The following is a 21,174-nucleotide window of genomic DNA, read 5'->3' on the forward strand; positions in this document are numbered from 1 at the left end:
TTTACTACCTGCAGCAGGCTTAACTGCACCAGCTCCTCAGGCAATGAACTAGTGTTATTTGAAGGTATAATCTCAACTTCAGGATGGATACACAGCAGACCAGACTTAATATTTTAGGCTTTATTTTTTCCTTCCTTCCAAGTGTTACAGAAGAACTAATACGGGAACAGCACTTTCCTTATACTAAATTTTTGCACTCATTATCAAGGGCTTCAGGTCTCTCCCTTTGGTGCTTGCCAACATCACAACTAGCTATTCTTGTTAGCAAGCTAATCAGGTAATAAAATTAAACAACACTACTTTCTTTGGAGAACAAAAGGAGCAAGCTGAATGACGCTTGCATCAAGTCTTACACTCTGAATAGAAAGAGACATATCAAGCCACAAAGCCCAGGGTCTAAAGAACCAGAGGTGCATCAGACCCTCAAATTCTTGCACAGTGTGCATCACTCCCACCCAGCTCTTTATAGAGAAAGAGGAAGGGAGGAAGAAATGAAAAAGCATTAGACTAGACCAACTCTGTATTTTTGAAGCCTTTTAATCCAGAAAAAGGAAATAGAACTTCACAATTGACCGAGTCCATCTCTAGAATACGTATTTGGGAAAAAGCAAGTTATTTCCTGGAACTGCTACAAGATGTAGATTAGACAGCTCACAAACATGCAGCTGGCTACTGCTGACAATCAGAGCCGCTTTGTAGCTTGCAGAACGGCTGTAGCAACTGCGTATTCCTGAGCTGAATCGCAGTCTCCTCATTTCCTTCCGCTCACCATTTACAGCCAGGAGAAGGGAATTTTCCCCACAGCAAATGCTGCAACTACGCGTTACACAACTGTGGAAAACCTATTCCCAGAATGAAGCTTATACGCAGTGGGACAAATTCTGCCCCTCTGTTCCACTAGCTGCTACAGGAATGCCTAAATGCCCCCAGCAGCACGGATGGCATTCAGACATGGCAGTTTAACACTGTTGTTCCCGACTGGGCAACACTACTGAAACAAGCAGCACGAATATTAGAGATTCATTCTACTAGTAAAGACAGAGTCTTCTTTTAGAAGCTCACTATCTGATTAAAGTCAGTATTTAACAGAAAACTGTTAGAAATGTATTTGTGCTAGGAAGAAGACTACAGATGCACAGAAAACACTTTCCCATCTGTAATCATGCAAGCCTTGCATTCAACTATTTATACCTTACTATTTAGAACTGAAAAGAAAGAGCCTTGAAGTTCCAAGTAGGCAAAAATTAAGCTTTAGTTTGGTGGTGGTCCCAAAGAACACACACTCATATTTATTAAGCTTATCAAGATCTGTATAACAAAACACCTGCCATTATCCAGCAAAGGATTCACTACTCATCCAGGTCAAAGATTTCACCATTTATCTTTACCAAGTTCAGTTTTCCTTTCACTTGCCTGGACATGAATAAAACCAAGAAACAAAAGGTTTTGTGGGGATTGGACAAGTAGAGTTAAAGCTGCTATTGTGAGTTCCAACTCCAATTTCGCATACATGCTCTGTAGGCTTGACAAGTATACATGTCTGCAGATCTCACAGATCCTTGTGCGATAAACTGTTGTTAGCTATGGCAGTATAAACCATCACAGTTCCATGATCCAAATGGCCATTCTTTTTTTCATTTGAGTATGGTGTTTATAAGTAGTAACATTTCTAAAGCAAAATCTGGATCAAAAGCTTGTTATTACACTCCCTTTTAAACAATCATTTCCCTCAATTTACCCAGCTAGAGAAACTAAGAGAGTAACTTACACGATCTAAAATAGAAAAGTCAAAATACATGTTTGCAGGAGTTCTTGACCATCTTTTTTTTTTTTTTTTTGAAAAGAACTTCTGACATGTAACTTAACCTGTTACACCCTGAGGCACTATTATTCTTTGAAGTCTGCACAATAGGAGATCTGTTCAGACCTGCGGAGGAAGCTCTTACCTGTAGTAGCCACAATTCTGGCCACTGTGACTGAGGATTGGTGACAGAAGCTGGTTAAGAACAGGTTTGAGACATATCCGATTGATACTCAGCCCCTCTTTTTCCTCTAAAAAGCAGCATTAAGCTCACTTATGATCTAAGAACCTGCATAGCTTATATTCTTTGTCGTTGCTTTCAGAGCAGCAGTAGTAACATGAAGCTTAACTAAAAAAGAACCCGTAAACCCAGTTACCACACCCAAACTAACTTTTAATTATACAATCTATTTAAGAATCAGTAAGTTTGGTTTCTTAGACTACAGTTACTACAATTTGATTGAAAATATTGAAGGCTTTTTATTATTAACAAAAATGTAAGCAAGCTAACTTTGGCATAACTACCTTCAGAATACAGGACACACTTTTGGCAGGTATGCCCACTTTGAAAATACTATGCCACAAATATAGTAAGAAGTCACAGCTCCTTAAAACAGTAAAATTCCTCATTAGAATTACTTTTCTGTCTGTTTTTAGTCTAAACTATCCTGTTTTTAGACTGACCTGATTACACCTTTTACAGAAAACTATATGTTAAACACCATCTTTCAAAAGTTTCTAGTTAAAATAAAGGCAACACTTGCCGACAGGGACAGATCCCTTCCCTTAGGTCAGCTGACATAATTAAATAAAAAGCCACAGACAGCTTTTGGGCTCAGTCTTCTTACTGAATTAAAATCCAAAAGCTTGCCTAATCTTCATTCTCCTCCAAACTGCAACTATTTACCCATTAAAGTTTCTCCCCATAAGGCTGGGAGCACCACAAAGAATTGATTTCCGCTCCCCGTTCCCCAGCCCCTAAGGCAGGTTTACAGAGACATACTCTGTAGAAGCACTCGCCTACACGTTTTGGCCGCTCGAGCGACCTGCCATGCAGCAGCAGCTACTGCTGCACAAAGACGCAGCAAGCGGCAAGCCAAGGGAGTAGCGACGCAGGTTATTCGAGTGCCTGAACTGCAGATCAGAGTTCCCAGAAACAAAGCAGGGAAGGACTCATCCCAGCAAGCCCCAGAGAGGCTCCCAGTCGGCAGGAAGCAGCTTACATAAAAACAGTCCTCACTCTGACAGGAGTTAGGGCTTCCTACCTCCCCTTCTTACTGTCCAAAGGGAAAGCAGCAAGCAGGCATAGACAGAAGTCACCCCGTTTTCCCCCCAGAATAGGGGGCCTTGCAGAATCTTTCCCTGCGCATTACCTGAACTAGGGAAGAAAGGACAGCAAAGTGCCCAGCTGGGCATCTGGTAACTTCCCAGCAGCCACAGTTGCTCCTTTTCTCCACACTTACCTTAAAGGGAGAAAAGCTGAGGGCTCTCAAAAACCTGCAGAAGCTATTTAAGGAGCCAGTCTGAGGGACAAGAGTTAGCCTTGCACTTGCAGTAGCTCATTCCCATTTTCTCAAGCAAAACTAGAACAAGAAAACTCCTCCCCAGAAAGCTTTTGACATCCCAGTGCTGCCAGCCTTGCACTCAGTTGTAGGCAATACAAGGGGATGGACAGTTCTCACCCCTTCTGAAAACTTGTGTGTCCTGTCAATCTTACAGGACAGAGAATGGGCTCAAGTGTAGTACCTTTTGCCAGGTGGGACACACAGAAGTGAAAATAATCAGGTCCAGCTGACCTACCAAGAGCATTTCAAAGCTAATGTAGAAGAGACCTGAGAAACTAGCTACTTTAACTTCTATCCCAAAAAGGCCAAATTTCCAAACATCTCTACATCATGTTGTGCAAACATGTAAGAATTCCTTAAATGGCAACTCCAGTAAAGTACCACCCTTCATGCTGCCATCCAGAGATGCATCTTAAAAAGCACCTTGGTTTAGATATGGCAAGAATTTTACATTTCCTGGTAGACAATGTAAGCAAAGAGCACTAGAGACAGGATTTAAGCTACCAGATAGTCTTTTCAGCCCACTTCGCCTTGAAGTTCATGAGCCAACTGATGCCAAACACCACATTTTACTTTCCAGCAGACGATGCAGCACCTGCACGAACCTCTGAGTAGACAGCATTAGTGTGACACACACTAACAGCACCTTTAGTTGGCTTTTCCGTTTTGAAACCAGAGGCTTAAAGAGACAAGTGTTATACCACCTCTGCTGGCAGACCACACCATGCTGCTGGTCATTTCATTTTGAAGAGCCGAACTCAGACTCTAGCTCTTCCCAGAATGAAGTAGTTTAAAACACCTTAGAACCCACCTAGAAAATCCAAGCCCCTGCTCAACTGTATTTTCTTGGTTTCCTACTCCAACATACATATGAAAGGAGACTTCTCAAGGATACAACAGCGTTACAGCTACTTCCAGTGTAAATTAAAGCTTCAAGAAGTAAAACTTACACTGAGGTCGCACATTTATGCTTAGGTAGAAGTCTTCGAGCATGACCAGGCACTATGTGGGAGACATCCACAGCGTCAGAACTCAGCCTGAAAGAGCAGTCGTCAGTACTGCACTTCCATTGGCTTAATTGTGGTACCATATGACAACTTAAACACCAAAAGACTACATCAACCCATCCTCTGACTTTTATATGGACTACAACTGAACTCCTTAATCAAGCACTTCGCAAATTAGAGGAATAGTTTGTTTTAAGCATCTTTGGCTGTCCAGTTATCTGTTTCTGCAAGTAACAGTAGCACTGAGCCACAAGCATTGAGGCAGTATACAGTAACCCACTTTGCTTTTCAGGAAGTCTCAGTTTTATCTGAGCTTTACACACAAGTCTCTAATCACTAGCCTCTTGAGGCTTCCTGATTTTTTCCAGATGTAAATAAGAAGTGCCAGATGGTACTTGTAACAGGTTAAGATTTACTAGTCATTTAGGACCTTTTCCAGATGACAGGGGTTAGATATTTCCGCTTTCTATAACCATATCCAAGCATAACAAAAACCTAGATCTGTCAGCCATGCTTGCAAGCGTATCTGAGGCTTGCAAGCCAAGTATTACATAGCAGTAACACTGCTCATTCAGGCAATCCGTTTTTAATCCTCTCCCTAGTTAAGGAAATGGAGTAGAGATACTGGCTCCAGACTACTTAACACTCCAAAACAAGTCCTACTGCTCACCTTTACCCATATAGCAGGCAACAGAGGACGTTTTCCTATTAGTGGCTGCCAATCATTGGCGCACGCAAGGCCCACACCTCCGTGTGTTGCACACACGAAGTGGACCACACATGAACACAACTCTACCTCTTCCTCTAAGACAGGGGGGACAAAAATAAAACAGCATTTCAGATTAATCTAACTGCGCTGCAGTCTATTTTGAAGTTACTGAAAGCACTAAGTTAATCCAAAGATTAAGCAAGTAAAAGAATAGAGGCTGTGCACAGTGATACTGCGTTGAGATGTTATCTGAAGCAGCACACACCTTCTTAACTGTCAGAACAAGACCTAACCCACTTAAAGCGTGGTGGATGTCCGGGGGACTTTTTTGTGGTGGAGGCAATTATGATCTCCATTCTTTTTCAGTTCTTGGACCAAATACCATAGCTCCAAGGTTCTAGTTAAAGCTGTTTTATCATTCATTTATGCCCATAGGATCAGCATATTATGTGCGCATATTAATATCTAGAGCTAGCACTATGGGCAGTGCTGCCTTTGTATTGCTCAATACTGACAGCAAACACCACTCAGGTGCTTCAGGTAATAAAAGTTGTAAAAGCGTGTGGCACTGAAGAAGGCCAAGTTAGACAAGGAAGCAATAAAGATAAAGCTATTGTCCTAAGCCTGCAGGTCAGAGGCACTTTCTGGAGAAAAAGACCATCAAGAGCTGGTAGGTTTGTCTCTTATTTTATCCATATGGGTTCAGACATCCCTAGAAATGGTAAGAGTTGGAGATATTTAGTGGGAGTTCAGATGCCTGTTCAGAAACTCACAGCTTCAGCAGATGAAGAGAAGGATGCTCTAGCCCTCCTGTGTTAGCCACTCCAGTTCATTTCCTAACGCACTGGCAACATGCTTCTGGCAACATGCTTGCAACAGTTTTTTGTCTCTTTACAGCTTCTGTCACTTCCAGTATACAGCTGATGATTCAACTCCTGCACCTTGCTACCAAAAAATGAGCTTGTGGTGATACAGAAGTTCACAATGGTATTTTGCCACAGACTATTTCACAGGGAACAAAGGAAGAGGGGGCTGGAGTGCATTTATTGCCTTTAAAATGTTGGAAGACAGCTGCAGGCTACTGCTAATAGATCAGTCTATCTAGCAGGCACAAGATCTTGGCATTAGATACTCAAACTGGATTAGGAAAAAAGGTATTTCATTTACTTACGCTTGGAAAATAACATCTAGGGGCTATACATTATTATAATAATAATATAATAATACTCATTACACTTGAATAGCACTGATCACTAAACAGAAAGCATGCCCTGGAAATCAAATTGCACTTGTCAAAGACTTGCTACATAAAAAAGAATCTGAACTGGTGCCAAAAAACTAGCTACAAGGACCAGAGATAAGATCTTTATAAAAAAAAGATTGAAAACCAGCAAGTTTTTCAAGTATTAACTCTGTACTAGGAGTAGGAATGGCAAAATAAATCTGATCTGTGCCATGCAAATTGGGTTGGAGGGAGAGAAACAGCAAGAAATTGACCTTAGCGCTTCTTATTTCAAGTGGAAGTCATCATTTAAGCCTTTAAAATCATTTCTTCTGTATTTTGTCTCTATTCTCTCCCCCTAGACCACAAAAAAGATAATTCTGTAGAAAGCAGCCACAAGGGAGTATTCCACTAAAGAAGTTCAGCCAGAAAACACTTCAGCAAAAGCGTTATGATTACATGAAATATGTACTAGACAGAGCTTTAGTACAGGCCCAAGTTTAAGATGTATTACCCAAATATTCCTTTTGAAAATACTTAGAGGGATACCACTCACCTCTAAAACTTAAGAGCAAAAGGTTTGTTTCAATAAATGCTGTGTAAATAGCCTAATACTTTTGCTTTGGGAAGGGAAGAAGTCTTCTGCAGTATAGTGAAGTTTCTCCTTGCTTTCTTTCTGACAATAACAGAAGTTACTATTATTGGTTCCTCCAAAAATTTTTCTTCTTCACAGTCACTCTCTGTATGATACCTGGCAGCAAGGTACCTTAACCAGGTACTTTAAGTTAGATATTGTTCATTCTCTGACCATCTCCAAGTACATCAGTAAGCTGTCTTCCTTACAATGCTGCATTAAAATAGTGTTAGTCTGAGAAGAGCAGGGGGAAAACGAGGAAAGAACATACATGGTTTCGACACACTAACACAATAATTAGAGCGAGGAGGTTCATCTGCAGGAAACAGCCCTCAGCCCAAGTCTTATTAAAGCCCGAGACGCCGTTCAGCCTGAAGTCTGGCAGGAGGAAGAAACAGCCCCTGGCATTTGTACACATTCCAAAACAGAAAGTCACTTTCTCTAAGGGAAAGTATTCCCCGAGGCACCCGGTTTTAGGGAGTGCACCAACTCCCATAAGTGCTATTTGCAGCTGAATGTATGCCAAGAAAATAACCTGCTGCAAGTTTCTGATATGTGCTCTGCATCCAGCAGTAACTGGTAGGTTAATACAAGCATTCAATATGAATCATTTCCACCAAGTTTTAACTTTATTCCTACACCAAGCAAGGTTTAGGAAGACGACACCAGTGCAACATCCTTTTAGTCTGCAACTACCAGAAGAATAAAGAGAACTTTGGAGACAGCCTTGCTTTGAGAAAGAGGTCACCTAATTCAGCCTCCAGAGATCCTTTCCCACCTATGTTTTTCTATGATTCTACAGTGAAAGGCAGGCTTGGCACTTCGGTATTTTTTATTTTCATCTCTGCAATGAAGTAAGTTAAATCCAAGACAGTTTCCCGTGCTTACTCTCTTCACACAAGAGTGGGACAAGAGCATACAGTCACTAAAGACCTCTAGTCATGCAAAGCTGAATACAGAGTTAGTATTTAAAGAGCTATCAAAGACAACTGTAGCTCACATTTCAGATATCAAACAGTCAACCATTTGGTCAACATTAGTCATCAGAGCATGAAACACGAAATAAAATGCTCAGTCTGAAACCAAGAGCCAAAAAGCCAGAAAAAGAACTGCCTGAAGATTAGTTTTTAATATAGGTACTGGCTTGGAAGCCTGTTTTCTTTTCAGAGAGCACCGCAGTGTTTTAAGGCAAGGAACCAGAGCTTCTTAGCATAATTAGGATGCCCAAACAGTATTGGTCAAGCCGCTGTTACATAGTTGCAACTCCAGTACAACAAAACCCTGCAAGACTGGAGAGTATTTTTTCCAGACTTCATTATCAGTTTGCAGTGATTGGCGTTCAGAAATTAATCTACTTTCAGTATTGGTCCTCTGAACCTTTTTAGCAACCCATGGTGATACAGAATTTAATTCCAAGATCAGTGTCTGAAAACTTAAGAATGTCTCAGGTACACTCCTGAACAGCACCACCAGCAGAAAGCTTATGGGCTTCCTTGATATTTTAAACGATCTTCTACCAAAAACCATCAACATACGACTTTTTACCATACAAAACAGACATGTAAAAAGTGCAAAGTGAAATCTAGGACAATACATTCATAGCGATCCAGAATCTTATTGTTTTGAAGCAACAAGTCTAAGCAAACATGTTTAACAAAAAATGTAATACCACTTGCATCACTGCCATGATTTGCTGTGCTGTTCCTTCACTTTTACTTCTGTAGTATATTAGTAATCGAAAATCCTTTAGTAATAGCCAACACCCATTTATTTATTCCAATTCTTTAGTACAGTATACGACTGTCTAAAAATACACATTTTCTGAGCATGACTAGACCTGTCAACAAGCAGTTTCTCATTCAAGCCTCACAGGAATTTATTTTCTACATTCAGTTAGGATACAAAAATCCCTTTTCAAGTGAATACCTCAGATCTAGATCAAAATGTTTTAACGCTTTGCTGTTACTATTCCTTTAGAAGTCTGACAGCTTTTAGAACTGAAATTATACCTTCAAGATGGAGGAAAAAACCCTCAACGATTCTATCACAGAGAAATTTCCATAAACGTTCTGGATCAGGAACTAAGGGACACTATAAACACTTTGTGCTCAACCAACAATCTCAAACACTAGTTTTTGTACAGATGTTTTCTGTGTTTGCCTGGGCAGTCTCCAAATACAGGCTCCTAGAGAGTTTCATGGTACTGCTTTCCCCATTAAGAGAGCACCAAGTCAGTATTGGAAGTTATAAGCTGATTATCAAAACAAAACACTCAAGCCTTACAGTTTTTGTCATCCTATCTCTAGATTTTCTCCATAGTATGCTTTAATGTTTAATGACTATAAAGACTTAAAAAAAAAAAAAATCAAGTAACAGTGTTGCAGAAACTCCAAGGTTTTGTTCTCATTTCTGAATACAGAGTGACTGAATAAGAGGGGAGAACTCAAATATAAATTCTCATCTTTCAACTGACTAAAGAAGCCTGCCTCTGAACCCCTTTGCCCTTCTAAGGGTCAATCTACATGAAAATCATTCTGATGAAGAAAACCACTTATTCTAAGTTAGTACGATTAAATCAATTCATTTCATCTGAATGACACCAAAAGTTACTTTGCCTTTCAGAAGCTCTGGCTTTCTGCTCTCATTCTGTATAACAGGTTGGTTCAAGGTAAGCTGGATCAAAGAAATCATTGCCCCATAAAAAGGATTATTTTTAAAAGGCTTTTAAGACTATTGACTTCATAAGCTCCTTCACCCAAATACTGTTTTGCAGTGGCACTTCTTGTCAGGAAATCAAGCGTCCTGGGAGCTGAAGGCTTGTCTAGCCTTGCCTGCAGGTCACATTAGTTTTCACTGCTTTACTTTAAGCCATTTAATTGTGGTTTTTAATAATTGCTACTTTAACTCAAGGTGGGGAAAGAGAGCACAGTTCATTGCCCAGCGTGGTCATTTTCTCCCCTCTGTCGGACGCCAGCGTGCGCAGGCCAAGGCTTGCTGCTGAAGAATCAGCACAGCATTGAGTAGACGTGCAGAACGATGCTATGTAGCCTCTCATTCAAGAGCTGTCAATACATCTAATCCTTAGTGAACCAATGGTCGCCTTCCTTGCAGACAAGGCAAAGCCAAGAGCTGAATGCAAGTGTTTAACTAATGCTTGTTTGAATTGTTACATTTTTCTCCCAGAATGCAGCACTTAGGGAGAGACTAGGGACCAGAAACAAAAGTAATAAAATTATCTGCTCTGAAGAATGGGTGTCAAAAGTTTACAGTATATTCAGAGTGCTGGAGAAATATCAAAGAGTCCAGTATACATATCATCAAAATCATCATACCCGATGTTCTGGTTTGATTAAAATATTTAGGGAAAGGACAAGAGTATGATAGCCAGGAAAAGAGCATTTAAGAGACGAAAATGGTTGCACCCGACTTCTATATGCAGACTCAGAACTCTTCCATACAGGCAAAGATAAGCAGTGACTGCCTGAAAGCTTTTAACACAAAGTTATAAGAGCAGGACCCACAAGCCCACAGCTGAACAACAACAAAAAAAAACATCAGGTACTAGTCTTCTTTTAAACAGGAGATTTGTAATCCAGGACTATAGTTTTTGCATTTGATGTTTATGCTAGTACAAACACCAAGAAGAGTAAGTGTCATCTTTCTAGATTAAGACAAAAAAGACGACAACTCCTAGTCTAAGAATAGCATGAAGGATACCTATAGCATCACAGGCAAGCAAAGAAAACACCCTTCCCACAAGAATTGCAGAGGCTCAAAAGCAAGGAGCAAATTAATGGGGTAGGACAGGATGGCCTTCCTAGCTTACAAGCAAAATTGCCAGTGAAACTGGGGCCATGGATTATTCTGGGCACCTTACTGTTAATTGAAGCATCATTAAAAAAAAAAAAAAAAAAAAAAAAAAAATCCATCGCTCATGTATGGGGGGGATTTGAAATTTTGACAGCTGTCAGAGAAACTCAGTTATCTTATTTCCTCCAGTTCACACAGGAATCAACATTGCACATTAATATATTAAATACAGCATACCTAGCATTACCAATACACATGTTTATATAAAGAAACCTAATTTGTATTTGAGAAGTTACTGCAAGATGAACAGAAGCCTTTGACTTCCCAAATAGCTACAGATGGCATGTGGCTAATTCAGGTTATAAAATGAAAAAGGCAACACTCAAACACGATCTACAAGCTTCTGCCCATTGACTCAGTGCTGGCAATGCTCTAAGGCATCTGAAGTTCCTGAAAAAGTTCTTTAAATAGAAGCAGTTAGTCAAATAACAGCGTTGATAATCAAGCCCCATTGCCTTTACTGTAGTACAGATTTTGGCATGTTGCTTTACTTTATCACCATGGTTGCCAAATAAAACCAAATTTTATAAACAGCATGCTGTTTAAGATTCTTGTACTTTTGTCTAGCCCAGTAGCTACACAAAACAACAAGCAGACAAACTTGAAACTTAAGCTAGGAAGGAAGCTCTGTGCAGTTCTGCTTCATTTTCTACAAAAGAGCACCAAAAAAGGACACTATAACTTTTGTGGGACTCAGCAGGCACTTACAGCAGTTGTTCCCAAAACACTCTGGGCTCAAGGACCTCTGTCTAGCTTCTGCCCTTCTCATGAACTGGTCTACAGTCTCAAAGTCTTAACTGAAGTCATTTCAATACAGCTGTCCTGATCATTTGCCCCAGCTTCCAAGCTGCAATCTGTGAAGCCATCAGCAACATCCAGACCTAGTGCAAAAGGCTTATATATTCTAGTCAGCCTCCAAGTTCTTCTGCAGTATAAGATGCCCAGAATCAATAAGGCGATCTTGTCTACAATAACTGCATCTCCAAAACAGAACAGGAAGTAGGAGAGATGCAACTGCTGAAACAGAAAGGGGGGCAGAGATGAAAGCCTCCATTTTATAACAACAAAGCATTTTAATGCAAGCTAAGGATTTTTAACATTGTCATTGTTCTTTATAAAGAAGTGCTATCCACCATGTATACACTCCAAATGTAAACCCAGTGTTGCCTATTCTTAAGTCTCCAGTTCCAAGAAGTATCTGAAATCCCTGGGAAGTAGTGCAGTGTAAATATTCTCTCTGAGCTTATGCTGTGATTTAAAAATTAGATTCACAGTGTTAACAACTAAGGTCAATCCTAGAATGAAAATACCTTCCCTATATTCACGATACTTCAGCACAAAGCCCTAACAGATGTGCACAGTGGCAAAAAAAAAGACTTACTAACCCAAATTCAGCCCAGGAACCGACTAGAGCTTCACTTCACTCTGTAGTGCAGACTAAGAGGAGGAGAAACAGGGGCTTCAGCAGAGGGGCAGCAGCAAAGCTTATCTAGTATACACATGCATTACATTAGACTACAGTAAGGCAGTTTCGCAGGTCTAGCTATATGCCTCCAGAATCATTTTGTAGATAATTTAGAACTAAAAATTAAATAGCTAAGTGGTTTGCACATAGATATCTTTTATACTGCCAAGAAAGTGGAAAGTGAAATTCAACTCTGACATTTTAATTTTCTGTAGAGATTAGGAAAAAGAAACAAAATACAGATGAGACGAAACTATTTTCCTTCCTTTCCAAATGGAGAAGGAGACAAAAGGAAAATCCAATACCAGAAGTTAAAATTGCAGTAACCATAAGAGCCTTGAAGGTTGTCAAAGTCAGGTCAAATCCATGTTGTTAGAGTCCCTTTTCTTCCTGACTCTTAAAACACACATACCAGATGAAATACTGTTGCTATTACAACTTCAATTTATTTTCATGTTGTTACCATATATCACAATAATACATATATATTGCATATAAGACACTTTCCCTCTATAAAATGAAAGTGATATTTAGTTGTTTGAAAGCATAATACAAATTAAAAACTGCCAGAAGAGCAGCATTTAAAATTAGAGATGGCTTCTTGACTAGTTACAACTGAAAAAAGTGACTATCTTGACTGCTGTAAATAAGTACGAGCCTTCCATTCACGTCTTAACTACACAACTGATTAATGCTTGGCCAAAGAACATGTTTTCTCAGAAAGCACCCTTGGGACCTTGTGTTCGCATAATTTTAGATTCATAAGATAGTTTAGGTTGGAAGGACCTCAGAAGGTCATTTAGTTCAACCTCCTGCTCAAAATAGGGTGACAGATGCAGAGTTTCATACACAAAAGTAAGACAATTTTAATAAAGTCTTTTACAAGCAGACTAAAGATATTTCTACTAATACATTGTAAGAGTCATGTCTTTTGGTGGGAGAGCGACTAGAGTATTAACAAGTCTAAGCTAAAGTGTTTCAATGGCAATATATAATTGCCATGGATGAGGCCTCATTCCCCAGCTTTCACTTTTTGCATCTCCTTTATAACTACTTCTCCACAAAAGATTCAAGGGGTGTAAGAAAGACTTAACATAGTAAAGTAATTTTTGTTTTACAAGCATTCAATTTTTTTTATAGGAGGGTTGTTTCCTTTCAACTCTACTATGTTTTTTTCTGTTGATAATTCAATGTTACACTCAAGCTGTCCTCCATATACCATACACTTAGCAATTATATAACTAGGACTCTAAGCACATTTCATTCTTGAAAAGCTGCACTGTATTACTGATACTTAATAAGGTTTAATTGCATAGGTAATCACACACAGGAAAGTAGAGCCACACGACACTGCTTAAGGATCCTTAAAACCATACCAGTAGTATCCCTCTTGAACAAGAATTAGTCTACAACAAATACAAAACCTTAAAGTCAACACTGGCTAAACAAACACCAAATATAAGAAGAACTTAGAAGGATCTCAAGTAGTTTTAGGCATTAATGATTCCATACAGCCTTATGAAACAGTTAAAAAAAATAAAAAGTTAAAGCAATTTAACTGGTATTACTATTGGTGGAGGTTGCTTTCCATTCAGCATGTTCACATAATACTATTCCTGGAACGTACAAGCAAGCCTTATCTAGATATCTTGTTGTGTGGTGATATTTAGTGGAGCGTTTACACAAGTGATGAGATTAGAGAAGGAAGAATTTTAATCTAAGTGAATGGAAGGTCAAAGCACACAATACATTCATCTTCACTGTATGTGCAGAACAGATCTCTTACTGTACTTTGCCCCAGATAGAAATATGCATATTAGACTTGTTAAGATGTTCTTACTGATTTCAGTTGTTTTGCAATATAGAAAAGTCTTCATATGTTCTAGTAAAGCCAACAGCAATGCTAATAGTATTTCAGCAAGTTTCTGCTATCAGTAAGCAATAAAAAGATCATTATGAAAATTTATATAGTGATTTACATTTTTAAGATTATCTGAGAATACATAGCAAACAAGTTACTTCCTTTACACATTTTAAATATTAACTAAGTAAATCCTTTGTCCTAAAAATTTTCCTTTGCTACTTTAAAAAAAAAACTTTGTGGCTTAGATAATTGCTTTCAGTGAGTAGATTAATTCATGCATAACCAGAAAAATTAAAACCTAGCAGTTTCCACTGAAATATCAGTTTACTTCTATAATCTGGGAGAGTAAAATAAGTTCGTAACAGTTTCTTATTACTTCATGTGCATAGCTACAGAAGAGCCCTGCTAAGGTCCAAATGGCTTATCTGCACGCTATATTAGCTAACATTCAGAATTCTTTTGATTTGTTTGCATTTTAGTATGTGCCAGAATACATCTTGAGAAACATACAGCTTTTACTGTATACCTGTAACTAAGAGCCATGAAAGTTCAAAAAACAAAACATGACAAGCAATAAGCTGACACTGAATTATGGCTTGAGCCCTGATGTTTTAAAATGGAGAGTCTTGTGCATGGCTAATCATGACACATTCATGGAATTTCAGGATGAAACACTGTTTTGAATTGTGATGGCCAGCATCCATTTCTTCCTGCTTTTACAGACCTAACTTTCATAACTAGAAAGAGCCACACACAGCTATAAAATGGAAAATAATAATAATTATTCCTATGACAAAGTATCTAGGAGAAACAAGAGAAACGAAGACAGATAGTCATCATCCACAAAATAAGCATATTAATCAAGTACAGTGTAAATAAAGACATGGTGTATATACATACATTTCTATACACGGTAACCTCTGAAAGGGAAAAAATCCCTGCTAAACTTAGTGACCTTTCATAAACAGTGCATTACTTCTTAAACACAAATGATACAAGTCTTGCTAGCTTGCCTGCCTTACCATCTTCTGAAGAGTTGTTTTCATCCCTACACTTTGGGCCAAACTGAAGTTCTAATGGAAGGCAAAGAAAAAAAACTGCAGAAGTTAATTCACTTCATTTTCAGTAACAACTTCTGTGCTGACACAGCTTATTCATACACTCTAAAAAAAACTTAGGCCTCAACTACAAGCAAGAATTTTCTCAATACAAACCAATAGACCTTCATTAACTTCAGCTGGGTTTCACAGATGAGTACAACTCAAGAATCTAGTTTATCTGTACTCTTTAATCAAATAGCTTTCACAGTCACAACTTGCAATCACTTTTCTAGAACACAGTATAAGTGTAACCTTGCTAGGAGAAAAAAGTCTTGGCTTACATACATATGTATAGATATGCATATATATAAAAACACAAAGATATTTATGAAGTAATATTGTCATTTCAAATACATAGTAAGCACCCACACCAGCTGATGGAAGTGTACAACAAATAAGCACCTTTCTTACAATTTAATTTGGAAATGACTTTGTACGCTGATCACACCTTCTTCCGCCTCACTCATTCCCCCACTCTAGAGAAAGACTGTTTTCAGATTCCCAGCTATTTTTCCCCTATTCTGCAACAGATACACGCCTCACTGTACATCAGTGATGAGTCTGCACAAGAGAGTGAATAACATGATCCATACCCTACTCATCAGGTTTACCTCAGGGATTATGGGCTACAGAAAACTAGCAATAAAACCTGAACAACTGAAATCATCCTTACTTTAGTATGATGAGTATTCTTTGGACAAGTCATGGGTTCTTCCTCAATATGTTTAGGCAGACAGATCACTCAACTATACTCCATCACCTTGTAGCTGATCACACAGCAGTGCATGCTATTTCAAACGCAAAAGATCACACCTTTTCTGTCCGGATTGTTGAAGTGTGCACTATGAGGTTGCTAGAACAACAAATTCAGGTACTATTTCAGTCAGGACACCAGAATGACTTTAATTTTGCCCATCAAATTAATCCAGTTGGGGAAAAAAAGAAATCTGACACAAGGCCCCAAAACAAAATTCAAAGAAGAGACAGTGCGTATCTGACATACCGCTATGATATAAATTCTATCCTTTCTCATCATCAGAAGAAAAATGCAGATCCTCATTAATCCAATGATAAGCAGTAGTATTTAGTATTAGCATCACATGAGGCTCAAGAACATCAGAACACCACAGCACTAAGAAATCATTAGACCCTTCTGACCAGGCGTCATTGGGACCTCTGTAGTTGGGGAGCAGATGTCTCTCTTCCCACCACTCGTCCCTTGGTCTCGAGTTAATCTCGCCTCACTGCGGGGTAGAGCACATCACTGGAGACTCGCCCCAAAAGAGAGGCTGCAGCACGGGATGGCGTCAAGATCCCGGAACTCTGCCACTGTCTCCACCATTTTCCTTTCTGTTTCCAAACTATTTCTCTCCTACTCTCAAGGCCCCGAGCTGCCTGCAGGGCTCCCCTCCAGGGCCCCACAGATGCCCACCGATCACACGTACACGCAACTCCGCTCTGGTGCATCCTGAAGGAAGGAGCCAAATGCAGATGTGCATTATGCAGATGTGCCCATTTATCTCCAACCCCACCTGCCAAAACAGCAAAGTCCTATAGGTGGCACTGGCCCTTCTTCGGGCATGAAAAGGGGGAGAGAAAGGTTATAGGAGGTGACCAGGGGTCAGGCAGCACTTAACAGAGCAGCAGAGCTAGTACTGCAGATAACACAAAGCCAAGCTGTTCCCCAAACCCACCACTGGTGTCCAAGCCCGCTGCTAGTGCGTGTACTCGTGTGACACACCAGTATCGCTTACAATTGAGAGCACACCTGGGCACAGAGAGGAGGAGGGGGGGAAGAGGAGGAGAGAACCCACGGCTGGTCTTTGTTTTTCGGGAAGGCAGATGAAAGGTCCACAAAGTCCCACCGTGAAGAGGCACACTTCAAAGGAGGGCTTAAGACCAGGAAGATTTTGTCAGCTCTAGCTACAACGGGGGGAGGTATTCCATACCTACTACTGTAAGATACTACGACCAGTTTTCGGCTGGAGAATAATCCTAAGCAACAGAAATATGGCTTCCTTCTCCCTTCAGTGTATCCCTAAAAAGAAAAAGGTTAGCCTCCAGAGAAAGGGGTCGGACGAACCACAATAACCTGCTCTCAAACGCGAGCCCGTCGGGGCAGCCCCACCGCCTTGGGGCGGCTCCGGGCAGCGATCCCCTCGCGGCTCCGAGGCCTGACCGCGGCCGGGCTCTGCCGGAGCCGAGCCGCCCCCGCCCGCGGGCCCGGGGCCGCCCCCCCCGCCCGGGCGCGGCGCCGCCGCAGGTGAGGGCGCCCGGGCCGGGGAAGGGCCTCTGCCCCGCGGCGGCGGTGGCGGCGGGCCGGGCGCGCCCGCTCGGGCCCCGGCTGCCGCGGAGCACGAGGGCACCGCGGGGGGCCCGGCACCTGCGCGAGGGGTCCCGCCCGCCGCGGAGGCCGCCGCTCCCGCAGGGGCCGCGGCCCGGCCCCGCCGCGCCGCGCCCCCCCCCCCCCCCCGCCGGCTGCGCGCAGCGCCCGGCCGAGCCCGCGGAGAAGAGCGAGGGCGCCCCGCACTCACCGCCGCCGCCGCCTCCGGCCCCCAGCAGCCCAGCAGCAGCACCAGGCAGCCGGCGGCCAGGCTGCGGCCGCGGCTCCGCCGCCGCCGCTCCATCGCGGGGGGTCGGGGCGTGCGGCGCGGGCACAGCGCGGCGGGGCAGCGCGGCTCCCTGGCAGCGGCTCCCGCCGGCCGCCCCGACGCCAGCGCCCGCCCCTCTGCCGCGCTCGCCCGCTCCTGCCGGCTCAAGTCCTCCCGGGACTACTTGCCCCGCGGTATTCATCCGCACCGCGGGCGGGCCCGAGGGAGGGCAGCTGCCGCGCAGCGCGCGCGCGCTGGTGGGGGGGTTGGGGAAGGGGCGCCCGCCCCGCGCCGCCCCGCTCCCAGGGGCCGGGCTCCCCGCCGCTGCCGCCGCCGCCGCCACCCTCCCCGCCCGGGCGCGGGGGTTTTGTGGGCTCGCAGGGCGGGCGCCCGCCTCTCCCCGCCCCGCACCTCCACCGCGAGGGCAGCCGCCGGACCCCGGACTACTTTCTGCAGCGGAGGCATCGCGGTGTGCGCGGCCGCGCGAGGCGCCGCCGGTGCCGAGGCTCACCTCAGGCGGGGCGGGCGCGAGGGCGAGGGCGAGGGCAGCCGGCCCGGCGGGTGGGCTCGGCTCGGCTCGGCTCGGCTCGGCTCGGCTCGGCTCGGCTCAGGTGCGTGCGATGCCCTGGCCCAGTCGGCGCCAACTTTGCGCCCGGGCACGGCGCAGCACGCACCGGGGCGGGGAGCCGCCGGCGACAGAGCCCCCGGGCGACGCGAGCCCGCCGCCACCGGCGCTGCCCGGCCGCGGCGAGGCGCAGGGGGCGAGCGGCGGGGGGAGGCGGTGGCGGCGGGTCCTCCCCCCGCTCCCCTCGGCGCGCGTAACCGGTGTGTGTCCTCTCCGCTTCCCCGCAGGCTGCGAGCAGCATGGGCGGCGCGGCGGCGGCGGCGGCGGCGGCGGGGCGCGCAGGGTGAGTGCGGCGGCACGGCGCGGCCGTCCCGCGGCGCCCCCGGCCCGCCGTGACCCGCTGCCTTTGCCTCCCCGCAGGGCGCTGGCGCTGGTGCTCCTCTGCCTGGGCGCGGAGCTGGCGAGCGCGGTAAGTGCGCGGGGCCCGGGGAGCCGGGAGCCGGGGCTCGGGGCGGCCTTCGGGACCGCGGGGCGCGCGGGTTTCCCTGCGCGCTGGGGCCGCGGGGCGCTTCGCTTCGGGCGCTTCCTACCGCAGCGCGGGGGTGGGAGGCAGCGTGTGTCCAGGGCAGGAGCCTTTCCGCACCTCTGCGTGCAGCCCCCCGCCTCCTCCTGCGTTAGTCTCGTTTCACGCCTTTCCCTTACAACCGGCTCTCCAGACCCCTGCTCCCACGGGATCCAGCCCGGGACACCTGGTAGCTGAATAGAAACGATGTGAGAAATTAAAGGGTTAGCTGTTAAGCGTAGCACCGAGCGAGGTTCGCGACTGAAGCGGTAAGTGTGTTTTAAATTCCAGGCTGGCATACGGAAGCGATGACTTTATGATCTGTCAACCTGATAATTTTATGACATAAACACAGATTTTCTTCTCCTGTTCCAAATCAATGTTTAGACCGATGAGGAAGGGACTGTGGACCTTTTGCATGTTCACAAGGTTCATATATTTTCTTACTGTCAGTGTGGTTTTTCTGCAGCTAGAATATTGAAATTGTTAGCCCACTCAGCTGTTGTGAATGAAAGAAGTCCTTTTAAAAATGTGTAGTGTAAAGTAAGTATCCAACTGATGCACAGTCAGCAGCTCAAAATAACCTCTTTGTTATATTGTGATATAAATTAAAATTACACAATACTCTGTAATCTATGTAGTCCTGATTTTACAGCAGATGCGCTATAATGAATTTATGGAAGCAGTTTGTATAATATATTTAAACACATTTATTTTAATTCATCTTCTAACAGGCTTTTAACAAAACAGTTCAAAACATTAGTTCTTGATTCATAAACCAATGTTTTCCTGCTGTTTTTGCTACTATTTAGCTTAGTATTTTATCTTCAGATACTTAAGAACCTTGCTGTGCCATCTTTTCAAAAAGAAACCTTTTCAAAAGACGCTAATAGAAGAGGAATTCATACTTTTCATAAATATGAAAGGCTTGAATCCACCTTGCACTTTCTATTGTCAATGAATTGCACTAGTAGAATTTCATCATCCTGATCAGGTGGTAGTTACAAACTTTAATCTTCTCAAAGATTAAAAGATTAGACAATGTGCAAAGCTGTGGGAGTTCCTTTTCTTTTTAGTTTTTTTTTTTTAGCTTAAAAAACCTAACAACTGTTCTTCTGAGTGTTCCATATGCAGTGGAATCTATGAGGAAATGGCTCTTATACAGCACATACTTTCAAGACTTTCTGAAACATGTGATAAGCCACATTTTGCAGTCATTAGTATAAATCCATACAGTACGTCAGTGAAATTTTTCCTGATTGACACAGTTGTCACTGATAGCAAATTTTTAATTTTTGTTCCAGTTTTACTTTATACCTGTTGGAAAGAACATCTGTTAAGCAGTCAGATTTTTGTCAGTTTTGACATGTTTGTAAAGGGACTTTGCCAACTGAAGTCTAATATAATGAATAAGATTAGTATCTCCATGTCATTCCTAAGTTCTCCTGCCAGTTTTCTTCAGTGTTAAAAAACAAGCAAAATCTTTGTTGCTGTGTGAATGGTCTACAAGTATGAAAACGAATCAGAAATAAGTCCTTAGAATACTTCAAAATTTTGGTACTTAATGTGTTATGCAGTTAGCACATTTAATTACTCATATCAAAAATGCAGACGCACTCAGCCAGAAAGTAGAGACAATGTTTCGTCTTTTCAGATACAGTGGTAGGTAAATGACTTTCATGTGATGATATCACTGAATTTAAAAAAAACACCTAGCACTTTCTAGTATGAAGTAAGCTATTAAGAGAAAATACAAGTTGCTGAAATTATTTTTGTAGAAAGCAGAGCTTTTTTTTTTTTTTAGGAAAAGCAGATTCTCTGTAAGATTTCAGAATAGTCCTATGCTATATAATTTCAAATGATTGAGCATAGTGAATACTCTATTACTAAAATGAGATTTATAGTAGACTGTTTAAGCACTTGTTGCTGAAGACAATATGACTTAGTTCATCTATTCCTTTCAATTAATCTGATTTCAATAAATTATTTATTGTAAAAGAAACTTTCTAAAATGCAGTATCAAATTGTTGAGCAGGAATTCTTCAGGAATGTTATCACGAACATGACTAGTAGGCAGTGGCTGATATGTCAGGCCAGTATCTTGAATAAAGTTGTACCAAGGCTGATTTGACTCAGAGGCCTCCATTATATAGTATAATGTAAGAATAGGGTTTTAAAAGGTATCAAATTTAATTTCTCAGCTCACATTTATTTTTCCC

The 21,174-nt window shown here is 42.7% G+C and overlaps 2 protein-coding genes across 6 annotated transcripts in view; one reads left to right on the forward strand and one right to left on the reverse strand.

The window, feature by feature from the left end:
* COL4A5 (collagen type IV alpha 5 chain) overlaps positions 1–18,051 on the reverse strand; it is an 87,896-nt gene extending 69,845 nt beyond the window's left edge. The window contains exon 1 of one of the 2 annotated variants that reach the window (XM_064518156.1): positions 17,772–18,051. In XM_064518156.1, the coding sequence (XP_064374226.1) occupies positions 17,772–17,864 (93 nt within the window). In that variant the 5' untranslated portion in view covers positions 17,865–18,051. Of the gene's footprint in view, positions 1–15,159; positions 15,199–17,771 lie in introns of those variants that run through there. The other variant, XM_064518157.1, reaches the window with a different exon arrangement.
* COL4A6 (collagen type IV alpha 6 chain) overlaps positions 17,950–21,174 on the forward strand; it is a 144,194-nt gene continuing 140,969 nt past the window's right edge. For 2 of the 4 annotated variants that reach the window (XM_064518152.1, XM_064518153.1), the window contains exons 1-3: positions 18,174–18,439; positions 18,681–18,736; positions 18,814–18,862. In XM_064518152.1, coding sequence (XP_064374222.1) covers positions 18,693–18,736; positions 18,814–18,862 — 93 coding nt within the window. In that variant the 5' untranslated portion in view covers positions 18,174–18,439; positions 18,681–18,692. Of the gene's footprint in view, positions 18,023–18,173; positions 18,440–18,680; positions 18,737–18,813; positions 18,863–21,174 lie in introns of those variants that run through there. The other 2 variants (XM_064518155.1, XM_064518154.1) reach the window with 2 other exon arrangements.

The sequence above is a fragment of the Dromaius novaehollandiae genome, chromosome 11 (genome assembly GCF_036370855.1).
Source record: "Dromaius novaehollandiae isolate bDroNov1 chromosome 11, bDroNov1.hap1, whole genome shotgun sequence".
In the NCBI taxonomy this organism is placed as follows: domain Eukaryota; kingdom Metazoa; phylum Chordata; class Aves; order Casuariiformes; family Dromaiidae; genus Dromaius; species Dromaius novaehollandiae.